Source organism: Carlito syrichta, unplaced genomic scaffold (genome assembly GCF_000164805.1).
Source record: "Carlito syrichta isolate Samal-C Ts95f unplaced genomic scaffold, Tarsius_syrichta-2.0.1 Scaffold306742, whole genome shotgun sequence".
Taxonomy (NCBI): domain Eukaryota; kingdom Metazoa; phylum Chordata; class Mammalia; order Primates; family Tarsiidae; genus Carlito; species Carlito syrichta.
In genome coordinates this window covers 6,707-19,521 of record NW_007250838.1, presented here as the reverse complement: position 1 = coordinate 19,521, position 12,815 = coordinate 6,707, and the positions used below count along the sequence as shown (strand labels likewise).

The 12,815-nt window shown below is 40.5% G+C and overlaps 1 protein-coding gene across 1 annotated transcript in view; it reads right to left on the bottom strand.

The window, feature by feature from the left end:
* SYNE2 (spectrin repeat containing nuclear envelope protein 2) overlaps nt 1–10,363 on the bottom strand; it is a 317,000-nt gene extending 306,637 nt beyond the window's left edge. The window contains exon 1 of the mRNA XM_008063321.2: nt 10,233–10,363. Within this exon, the coding sequence (XP_008061512.1) occupies nt 10,233–10,311 (79 nt within the window). The 5' untranslated portion in view covers nt 10,312–10,363. The remainder of the gene's footprint in view (nt 1–10,232) is intronic.
* Nucleotides 10,364–12,815: the final 2,452 nt, after the last annotated feature.

Genomic DNA, 12,815 nt, shown 5'->3' with positions numbered 1-12,815 from the left:
ACTTTTAAATAACTCTAAAAATACCCAGTGGTAGTAAACCTCGGCTTTCATACATACTAGAAACAACAACTGCAGTTACCTTTTACCAGAATTCCCTGGACGATTTAGAAAAATTGACTCAGGGAAATTGCAATCACCGATGTTGAAATCAGATGAGGGAAGTAATGTCTCGAAGAGGCATGTTTAGAAAGACTTCTAATTTTCAGAATGCTAGATCAAAAACTAAATCCACCAAATGGCTATAAGTTAATATGCTACATTAACTTCAAGCAAATCATGTTGAGTTTTACTTTTTCCTAATATACTACTTCAAGTTCTGAATAATTACACCCCCACTCAACACCCACAGATACACAAAAGCTCAGAAAATCTTGTATCTCATGGGGCTAATTAAAAAGGATTTTTATTTCTATAAGGAATGAATGAGATCTTTGTTAACCCACTTTAACAAGACTCTAAATGACCCTGGATTTATCTTGCCCTAGTTCTCAAAATGTAACTGACCCAGAATAAAGTAAGCTTATCCCCAAATTCCTGGCAAAAACAGAAGCAAAGTTCCCAAAAGCCAAAACTATACATAAGGGGAAAAAATGATTTTTCCTAAAAAACACTGTATAGTGCAAATACCCCAAGATCTCTTACTTCATTTTGTATTTAATTAGGATATTTTTCAGATTATAAAGCTTTATAATTATCAAGGCAAACAACCTTCCAAGGGAACACAGTAAAAGACAATATCAGCTACTATGATAACAGGAACTTTCTGGAAGCATTTGTATTGCTACAGTACATCACTGATAGCCAGTGAAGGACTGTATAGCTTGATTATTTCTCTGGATATAATACTCATCTAACTAGCCAAAAAAGACCTCCAAAATGATTTGCTTTTATTTACAGTAACTAAGGAATCTGAATTGGTTAGGGAAGCAAAAATATCACCTACTAATGCATGTCTTCTTCTTACTCTGCATTTATCATTAACATCCAAATTCCACACTGGGAACTTGGCTGCCAAGGGGGAGAGATTCCACCCAGAAGCTTTCTATGAATTATGAATCCTGTCCCCCTTTCTAAGACTTCACATGGTTTCATTCACTTCCAGTCATAAGATATAACAGATGTTTCTCTCAGAAACATAATAATAAAGGACTATTGGGCCCCAGAACATCACAGACATGTCTCACTGCCATCCTACCTGAGAATTTTCATGAACACTGAACAGTGCTTCTTATCCAGGGCACTTTGTGGTTTTCTGTTTTTTCTATTGGAATGGCTACTCGGTTATTCATTATACAATTGTATAGCGGAAGACTGACATACCCAGAAACTGGACTGGCAATACAGATACAGGAAAATCGTATGCAGGGTACCTAAAACACACTTGTAGAACATCAGAAGGGTTAAACAACAAGTGAGATGCAAAGATAGAGGAAATTCAGGGATAAGCACCACAGTGGGCTCAGTAGGAAGACACCAAACTTCAAGGAAGTTGTGACCGAACTGATTCAAGTTTACAGTGAGAGGACTATACAACTCATCTTGCAAATGATATAAAAAGGCATTTTAATTCTTCTCCTCCCTAAACTTGAAACATGAAAACATATTCCACACAACAGTTTCTGTCTTTTTCTTTTTTTGAGTTGGAGTCTTACTCTGTCACCCAGACTGGAGGGCAGTAGGACACTCAATGGCCACCGCAGCTTCAACCTGCAAGGCTCAGGTAATCCTTCTGCCTCAGCCTTCCAAGTAGCTGGAACTACAGGTGTACGCTACCACGCCTGGCTTATTTTTTGATCTATTGTAGAGACGAGGTTAGGCAATCCTCTCGCCTCAGTCTCCCAAAGTGCTGGGATTACAGGCTTGAGCCACCAGGCTCAGCCTTCTAGGTCATATTTTGGTTGAATTTGTACAATGGATCCCAAAATCAGGAACATGACCCTTTAAAGTCAAGGGCTTTAACTCATTTCATATATGCTGGACACAGTAGCTAATGCCTGTAATTCCAATACTTTGGGAGGTAGAGGTGAGAGGACTATCGGAGCCTGGGGCTTTGAGACAAGCCTGGGCAACATAATGAGACCTCGTCTCTACATAATGAGCCTCTCTTCAGATAGATACTCAGTAAAAAATAAGCCAGGTATGGTGGCACATGCCTGTAGTCCCAGCTCCTCAGGAGGCTGGAGTGGAAGAATCACCTGAGCCCAGGAGGCCAAGGTTGTAGTAAGCTATGATGGTGCCACTGCCTTCCAGCCTGGGTGACAGAGACTCCGACTAAAGTAATAAAAATAAAAATAAAAAATAGTGATTGTATTTGTATCCCAGGCTATTTTCTTACTTCCACATGACAGCAACAAGTAAAAGCACACCTAGATTACATGTTTCTAGAAGGTGCCCCGTTTATTTCTCTTTGTACCTGGAACACCTAGCCCATTGCACATGATAGACACTCAGCATTTACCAAATAACATAATAAAAGTAAACACTACATCTCCATTACGATGCTTGTAATCTAAGCCAATAAGCATGGATACTTTTTTTTTCTTCTTTTGAGTTGGAGTCTCACTCTGTCACCCAGACTGGAGAGCAGTGGCCGCTCCCAGCCACCGCAGCCTCGACCTGCTAGGCTCCGGCGATCCTCCCGCCTCAGCCTTCCAAGTAGCTGGAACTACAGGCGCACGCTACCACGCCCGGCTAATTTTGGATTTATTGTAGAGAGGAGGTCTCGCCAAGTTGCTCAGGTGGGTCTCGAACCCGCAGGCTCAGGCAATCCACTCACCTCAGCCTCCCAAAAGCACAAGATTACAGGCTGAGCCACCGAGCCCGGCCACAATGATAATTTTTAATGCTACTAAACATAATAAGTTGAAAACCTCTCTTCAGATAGATACTCAGTAAATAATAAATACATTTAAATGGAGTAATAACCTAACTACAGAGACTCACATTTCACAGCTGAGCCCTACCAAGTAACAACACCTATCCAGAAGACACAGAGGATTTTTTTTAATCTTTTAAAATATGTCATCTAGACGATAACGGTATTAAATAAAACATGTGAGCCTTGTTTGAAATGACACCATAACTGAGCTGAATATGTTTTTATGCAGGTTCATGTAGATGTTTAACCATTTAGCAGCCTCTTGGCAGAACTACATGAAAGTGGACTCCTTGTATAGTGGCGAAGGTAATAGAATCCACACTCCTTCCTAGTTCTGTGTCTAATTAATGATAACATTCTGTGTCTGGTTGCTGTTTTTCCAAAGCATTCGCCTACATTGTTTTTCAAAACAAAATAATTTGCTACTGTTATGGAAACTGATTGTGTTCTTTTATGACCAACAAATTATATTAACTTGTTAAAAAATAAATAGTTGTATCTGAAATATGTAAGTGAAGTATCCAAAACAATTCAAAATTGTCTGCAGTTAAAATTTCTCAAGATGAATCTGCCTACAGTCAATTTCACCTGTTACTATGACTTTCAAATGAATCTTCCACCTGTGTTGTGCTTTTCTCTTCTTTTTTTTTTTTTTCCCAGGCGAGGTCTCACTCTGTCACCCAGGCTGGCGTGCAGTGCTGCCATCATAGCTCACTGCAGCCTGGAACTCCTGGGTTCAAGCAAGCCTCCCACTTCAGCCTCCTGGGTAGCTGGGAGGCACATACCACTGGCACCTGGCTTGTTTTAAATTTGTTGTAGAGACGGAGTCCAGGCTGGTCTCGAACTCCTGGACTCAAGCAACCCTCCCATCTCGGCTTCCCAAAGTGCTGGGAGCCACCACATCTGTTCTCACCTGTGTCATGCTTTTAATCCTTCCATAACAGAAATTCTCAAGAGTTTCTTTATAAAGTACCTTTTATTCACAATAATTTATGTTAAGCACATTGACATAAACAATTTTAATGACCTTTTTATTTGATACCATTATACTTAGGTAGAAAAAACATAAATAAAGTTAATGATTTGGACACTCTATGTGCTACCGCTGACATCCCAAGCAGCTCAGCTTCACAACCTTCAAGTTTCTCTACCTTATTGCCATATTCAACAGCTGCAAAGTCCTAAGGAGTCCTCCACCTTAATGTTTTTCATATCTGTTCCATACTTTCCTAGTCACCGCCATAATCCTAGTCCAGGCAAACATCACCCAACACTCAGGTATTTGCAAATGCTTCCTCGTAGTTTTGTTCAACTTTCTTGCCCTTTCCCAGGCTTTCCTAAACCTCAAAGTCAGATTAATCCCTTAAGGCAAAACTCTCACCTGTGACCATATAACCCTTCATCTTCAGATCCTCTAGCTACACACTGCCTCAAAGCAAAAAACCCAAACTCGTGGGTGTGAATTCACCTTTCTGAAGGATCTTGATCTCGGAAATACTTCTGAAGGAATTCCTATTTTGAATGGCAAAGATCCCTTCCAATTTTAAAATCCTATGATATTTATCCTGCTTTCATAATCACATCTGTACAATACTTCAAAAACTGTTCCCTGAACACACCTTTCCCACCTGAACGGTTCAACAGAGATGTTGTTTCAGACAAAACATGCAGCTATTATTATTCTTAGGATAAAAGGGAAGAAAGTACCTATTACTTTACCAAGAAAGAAATCCAGCTGGGCTAGTGGCTCAGCCTGTAATCCCGCACCTTTGGGAGGCTAAGGGGAGTGAATTGCCTGAGCCCGCGGGTTCGAGACCCGCCTGGGCAGCGAGACCTCATCTCTACAATAAATCAAAAAATCAGTCAGGTGTGGTAGCACATGCCTGTAATTCCGGCTACTTGGAAGGCTGAGGTGGAAGGATCGCCGGACCCCAGCAGGTCGAGGCTGCGGTGGCCGGGAGTGGCCACTGCACTCCAATCTGGGCGACAGAGTGAGACTCCAACTCAAAAAAAAAAAAAAGAAATTCAAATGGCAAGATTTAACCCTTTACCCATTTAGGAAAAAAGAATCAGCTTGCTACCATATTCATTTAATTTTACATAAACAGGCTCTTTGAGGCTGAAGCAAATCTGACTAGTTTTCAATGTGAATATAAAAACTTGCTGGGCATATGGCTCACGCCTATAATCCTAGCACTTTGGGAGGCTGAGGCAAGAGGACTGCCTGAGCTCAGGGATTTGAGACCAGATTGGGCAACTTGGCAAGATTTTGTCTTTACAATAAATCAAAAATTAGCCAGGCATGGTGGCGCGTGCCTGTCGTTCCAGCTACTTGGAAGGCTGAGGCAGGAGGATCGCCTAAGCCCGACAGGTCAAGGCTATGGTTGCTGTGAGCATGCCACTGCACTCCAGCCTGGGCAACAGTGAGATTCTGACTCAAAAATAAAATAAAATAAATATAAAAACTCTTCCTGGAGTTATTTCCAAACAGAACTTGCCTCTAATTCTAACAAGAATTACGAGAGAGAGAGAATATTACAAAATATAGATTTTTTTGTTTTTTAAATCTTATGGTAGGCCAGGCTTTGGTGGCTCAGCCTGTAATCCCAGTACCTTGGGAGGCCAAAGCTAGTGGACTGCCTGAGTCCGCAGGTTCGAGACCAGCCAGGGCACCTTGGCAAGACCTCGTCTCTGCAATAAATAAATAAATAAACAAATAAGCCAGGAGTGGTAGCCCATGACTGTTGTTCCAACTACTTGGAAGGCTGAGGTGGAAGGATCACCGAAGCCCAGCAGGTCGATGGTGGGGTGGCCGTGAGCATGCCACTGCACTCCAGCCTGGGCAACAGTGAGACTCCAACTCAAAAAAAAAAAAATCTTAGGGTAAATGTGGCAGCCACAAGCACCACTGGTGAGTGCCCTCAGGTTAAACAGGGAAAGGCTAAGGGAATTCTTTTTTTTTGAGTTGGAGTCTCACTCTGTCACCTAGACTGGAATGCAGTGGCTGCTCCCGGCCACCGCAGCCTCGACCTGCTGGGCTCCGGCGATCCTTCCGCCTCAGCCTTCCAAGTAGCTGGAACTACAGGCGTGCACCACTACACCCGGCTAATTTTTTTATTTATTGTAGAGATGAGGTCTTGCCAAGTTTCCCAGGTGAGTCTCGAACCCGCGGGCTCAGGCAATCCACTCACCGCAGCCTCCCAAAGCATGGGATTATGGGTTAGAGCCACTGAGCCCAGCTAGGGAATTCTATAATAGACATCTTGGTAAAGTAAATAACTTGTAAAGACAGCCATTTATTTATCATTTTGATAGCTGGGATTTCCATATCTCAAATTTATTTAAAATGTGGACCATTCAGAGAAATACAAAATGTACTACTCCAAATTCTATTTTTACTTGAACCCACTCAAATTCATACATATCATTCCTTTCTCTTCCTGAATATCCTCCTCACTAGATGAAGAGAAAACAAATACAAAAAGGATCTCCAGTTCCCTTCATAAAGATATTTTCTCAAAGCTCACATAAAAAAATGAAAAAAAGAAAGATGAAGTCACTTCCTTACTGTCCTTCTCTATGAATTTCAGCAAAGCACTACCTGATTTTCGGGCCTGATTACTCTTAGGCCCTGCAGGTATGAGATATCTGCTTTCATAGCATGTCATTGATGAATCGCCACATTTCATTTCAGATATTTAAATCTTTTCTTGAGTGTATTTTTCTGAATCAGGGTATTACCACAATGGCCTCACTTTAAGTTTTTGCTAAAATAAAGAAGGCTTTATAAGTTAATTAGGCCATTCAATTGTTTCTATCTGCTTCTACAAAAGGTTCTAAAGTGAAAAAAATAAAATAAAAACTTTCTTATAAACAGTGATCCTGGGCCTCTCAAATTACATGAAATCTCATTTCTCGTATTACTTCAAGGGTCATTAAGTGCAGGCAAATTTTGTGAAATAGAAGTCTGCTTATATAGCCAACAAAGCCAAATGCTTTTAAGACTATTGCCAACTGCCTTTGGTTTCAGTAGTACTTCATCTAGATAATATTGCCTATCTTTTTTTTTTTTACCCCGAATAACTAATAATCTTGTCATGAAACCAAAGGCCTTCAGAAATATACACAAGTTTCTTTTTTCCTTCCTCCTTTTCTTCCTTCCCCCCCCCTCTTTCTTTTCTTCAACAACTTGGGCTGAAAGAATCATACATCCACTGATAACAATACAGAACCTAACTTTAAGAACTCTATTCATTTCACAGGGAAGCCTTCATTTTATAGGCCTGGAAACATCTTGATTGATATCTCGAAGGTTCCGGACTCTTGTGAGCAGAACTTGCCCAATGTCAACTTGACAACATTATAGTACTGGCTTCCACCTTTCCCCCTATAGAGCAATGGATCCAACACCATGATTCTCTAAGTACATCATGAAAAGAAATCATTCCAAGTGACTAGTGAATACATATTTGCATTGTAAAACAGTCCATACTAGCCTCCCATTATAAAGCAGACTGTAACCTAGTGTGATTCAAAACACGCTATAAAAGAAACCACTCATTTCTCAGTAATTTGCCAAATATTTTGAGCTACTTATGAACTTGAGATTACAAATGTTACTTAAAGATGCTCTTGCATATACTGGATGTAAAAGTTGGCTATGGATTGAATAGGATAAGGCTAAGATGTAATGAATTTTCCAGAGAAAGCTGTTAAATGTGATCTTTCAAACTGTTCTTTGAAGTGTGTCAAAGAGAAACAATGTGATAGAAAGAAAACTATTCTCCAAGGCAAAACCTAGCTATGCTGTTCACTAGCTATGTGATTCTGGGGAAGTAATTCAGCCTTTCTGAGACACAGCTTCTTTCTCTGTTTTTCAATTTTTTAGATTTTTTTGAGTCAGAGATTCACTCTGTCACCCAGACTATAATGCAGTAGCATGCTCAGGGCCACTGCAGCCTCAACTTGCTGGGGTCAGGCAATCCTTCTGCCTCAGCCTTTCAAGTAGCTGGGACAACAGGCATGCACCACCATGCCTGGCTAATTTTTTGAGTTATTGTAGAGATGAGGTCTCACCATGTTGCTTAGGCTGGTCTCGAACCCCTGGGCTCAAGCAATCCTCTCACCTTGGCCTCCCAAAGTGCTGGGATTACATGCGTGAGTCATTGCACCTGGGCCTGTTTGTCAAATTTTTTAAAAACCTACTTTCCAATGTGGTTGTGAGGATGAAATAAGATAATGGATGAAAAAGTGCTGCATAAACTAGAACATGCCATATAAAAGTCAAGAAGCTCACTCTGTAGAGGGGAAGAAAATCATATTTAATACATTAATAATAAATAATACCTACGTGCTCAGATACTATGGGAGAGGCGAGGAGGGAGTGTGCTATCTCGGCCTAAGAGAGAGCAGAGGTCACAGAGGAGGCTGGGTCTAACTAACCTGGGGACAGAGGAGGGATGGATGAGAAGGACTTCTGTGCTGAAGAGGTGCTGGGGGAGCAACCTAAACCAGAGCACACAGGTTGTGGTGGGGCAGGGGTGTGGCCTCTCAAGGCACTGTGGGGCTGCAGCACAGGGTGGTTAGGGGCTTGGTAGGAGATAAAGGCAGGGAGAAAGGTGAGCACCAGATCAGGAAGGGCCTGTGAGCCACACCGAGAAGTCTCAACTGCATCTGTCCTTTGGATGGGAGCCAGGAACACAAAGGCCAAAACAAACAAGCAAATCAGAACGACGTAGACTTCTGGTTTACCATTATGTCCTATAAACCATGAGATTTCTGCTCTGGTTATGTGCTCTGGACAATAAATACATTGAGATGTAGCTTTGACTGTAAATGTATAAAAAGAAATTGCGATATGTTTATGGAGTCCCTACTCTGGGAACCACTGTGCTAAACTCCCTGCATGTATCGTTTATCTTCAAAACACAGCTGTAAGGTGGGCACTGTCATCCTCATTTACATATCAGAAAACTGACACTCGAGAGATGAGAGATCAGATAACGGCCAGACACAGTGGCTCTCGGTAATCCCAGCACTTTGGAAGGCCGAGGCAAGAGGATTGCTTGAGCCAAGAGTCCAAGACCAGCTGGGCAACATAGTGAGACCTCATCTCTACAAAAAAAATCAAAGTCTAACCAGTTGTGGTGGCACGTGCCTGTAGACACAGTTACTTGGGAGGATAAGGTGGGAGGATCGCCTGAGCCTAGGAGGTCAAGGCTGCAATAAGCCTCTGCACTCCAGCCTGGGTGACAGAGTGAGATTTTTAACAGAAAAAAGATCAAATCTCTTTTCCAAGTTCCAAGAACTAGTAAGTGGCAGAGAAAGCATTCGAAATTAAATTAACCTAGCTATTGCAGCCAAAACTTCAAAGAAAAAACAAGAAAATTGATTTTTTACAGTTAGATGAAAACTTGATTCCAACTACTTATGAATATTTTGACACTATAAAAATGTACTTATTGAAAATTTTAAAAATTCTTACCTCAAGTATTCTCTCCCAACATTTACATGTTTCTTTCTCTATACAAAGTATGCAATATTGATTTGCTTAAAACCTGATACATACAGATATAGTCTATTCCAATAGCTGTTGATCTCCATCGCCACCCAAAGTCAAGAAGCAAATCATTCAATACAGATTTTTAATTAAAAGGAAAATATCAGAAAGAAAGTCATTTTGGAATCTTTTTCATAAATGACTCAAAATCTATGACTTTAAGTCACATTCTAAAATTGTTGCATGATACTGTTCATAATCTTAAAGCTACTTTAAAACACATAGTTCCGCACATATTTTTAAAGACTTGCTACAGTCTTATTTCTGCTGTACTAGCTAATTTGAGTCAACTCCAAGATTTGTTTTCTCAACAAAGATGGAAAGTTCAGTGACTAGTGAATTTTCAAAATACAACACAAAAAGGACTTTTTAAAAAAACCTTGACTTCTTATATGCTCGCACATGCACACATGCTTAAAATGTTATTCATTTATCTTGTTACTACTCCTCCCTGCTACTAGGGCAAAATAAGGATGTGCATTTAAAAGACACAAAGTAAGCACAAGCAATGCCAAGCAAACTAGCGGTAACTATTCAATTTTCACTTTAAGTAAAATACATACACTCAGAGTAAGAAACGGGAGATACCAAATTTCTTTCAGGTATTCCTTACTTTCCTAGGGAGCTGAGATCGCAATAAAGACATTTAAGTATACAGCAAGGTTTCTACAGTGAAAAAAATACCGATATATTTAAAAGTCACCCTAAGACAGACAGAAACCAATATGATTTGGAACAAGATGGGAATAAGGTTTCCGCCGTGTCTGTGAATGTTACCCACATAATCTTACTTACCTTGCAGTGAAATATGGAGATCATCAATGCCCAAGGAAGCAGGTTCATCTTCGGTGGGAAGCACAGGGCTAGATGCCATTCTTCGACTCAGTGGAGATTATGCTCTGTCCATCTCAGTTAAAGAAGTGAACTGAAAGCAAAACGGATAAATGTTCATTAGAAACTCTTCAGCCCTACATTTCTAGTAAACACGCATTGCCAGAGAACAGCAGCAATCCAAAACTGCCCTCCAAAACAAGCACAGCTTTCTGGTGAGTGTGTTTCCACAGTTCATGAAGAACAAGTGATCACACCTTCTTTTTGAATCATAACCAAGATGTTGCTCTGTGACCTATTCGCACTCTTTGGAGTTGCTTTCAGAACTCAAAAAGAACCAGTGTGTGGATTCCACACTCATGGTGAGGAGGAAAGCTGTGCAATTAGATTTGATAACTTGTCTACAGGAAGTCAAATTGACACAAACTGATATCTTAGGCGTTGATGTGTATGCTGTTGCTAACCTTCAACCTGAAAGAATTTTCTTTAAAACTTTTTTTTTATCTTAGTTCCTTTTCTGCCCCATGAATGTTGCCATTTACTGGAAACAATAAGAACTGAGCCTGCATAACTTGCAAAAATGAAACTAAAATAACAAACATATCAAAAAGATATTTTGATGAGTTCTCTAATGTATTGAATTATTGTCCCAAGGGCTTAGTGTTCCACCTACCCATTTCTTCCCCTCACCTCACCTCGATTCTTATAGAATCTTTCCAGTAAGAACAATTTTTACTCCCTAACTCTTTGAAAGCATTGCTTCATGTACGTATAGATCACTGTTAGTTTTTGGAGGCTCGGAATAAAACACTGACTTCTCCCATTAAAATGACCAAGTAATAACATAAAACCTAACCAAACATAAAAATTTTAAATGGATTAGAGGATGGATAGAGGGATGGATAAACTGATTAGGCAAGTACTACAAGACATTCATGTTAGAATCTACGTGCTGAATAAATATATGAGTATTCACTGTGAAATCCTTTAACTTTGCTGTCTGCTGGAAATTTTCCACGATAAAATGCTGGGGGGGAGCCTTAAAAAAAAAATTAATCCAAGGCCAACAGCTAGATACAATCAATCCTATTAAATATTAAATAGACCAAGAAATGCAAAGAATAAAAATCATTAAACAGCTCATGCTAGAGCAAACTTCAAAAATCTCTCCATCCTGTCTTCCCCGATGTTTAATCATCAAACCCCTTTTATTATCTCCCTCGTGGATCACTGTTGTTAAAGGTTAGACCTATCAAATAAGCTCTAAAAATTAATGATTAATTTGTTTATCCTCTGAATGAAAATGAATCAGAACCAGCCTGAGGTAACAGAGGTGCTATTCTGAGTTGATACAATTCTAATCAAAAGGAAGGACTGGTTATTAGTTCACCATGAGGTGGGCAGTCAGAAGACTAATAAAGATGTAAGTGACCTCCGCTTTGTGATGTACATAGGACTTCCCCTCCCCATACCCTGGAGCTCCTTAACCCAAAGTGCAGGCAAAGCACTTCTTCATTCTGACAGCAGAAAAACTGAATTCCAGAATGAATTTCCTAAGGGCACCTGCTATTACATGCTATAACTATTATTTTTTAAAAGGATAATAACAATAGTAGCAACCACTTATTGTTGCATTTACTATGTACCGTTCTGAGTACCTGGCATATACAACTTCATTTAATCTTTATAACAACTATAAGAGACAAGAACTATAATTATCCCCCCCCCCTTTTCTTTTACTTTTGTTTTTTGAGTTGGTGTCTCACTTTGTGGCCCAGACTGGAGTACAGTGACATGATCATGGATGACCACAGCCTCAATCTCCTGGACTCAGACAATCCTTCTGCCTCAGCCTCTTGAGTAGCTGGGACTACAGGCACATGCAACCTCACCCAACTAATTTTTTTTAATTTTTGTAGAGAAGAGGCCTTGCAACATTGCCTAGGCTACCCACTCTCGAGCTCAAGTAATTCTCCCACCTCAGTCTCCCAAAGTGCTGGGGATTACAGGTGTGAGCCACCCAACGTGCCTGGCAATCATCCCCATATTTGAAAGACTAAGAGGCACAAATATGGTACATGATTGTCTAGGGACACACACTAGTAAATGAGGTTGCCAATATTCAAATCCTGGTGGTTTTGGCTTCAAAGTCCATGTAGTCCCAGTTATTCAGTTGGCTGAATCAGGAGGATCACTGGAGCCCAAGAGTTTAAGGCCAACCTGGGCAACACAGTAAAATCCCACCTCTAAAAAAACTGTTTCAATAAAAAATAAAATTGCAGGAAACAAATTAGATAAAATATGGTCTGGGCTCAGTGGCTAAGCCTGTAATTCCAGCACTTTGGAAGGCCAAGGCGAAAGGATGTGATTGAGTCCACGGGTTTGAGACCAGCCTGGGCAACTTGGCGACACCTTATCTCAACAACAACAACAACAAAATTAGCTGGCATGGTAGTACACGCCTCTAGTTCTGGTTACTTGGAAGGCTAAGACGGAAGGATCGCCAGAGCTCAGCAGGTTGACACTGGGGTGACTGTGAGTGTGCCA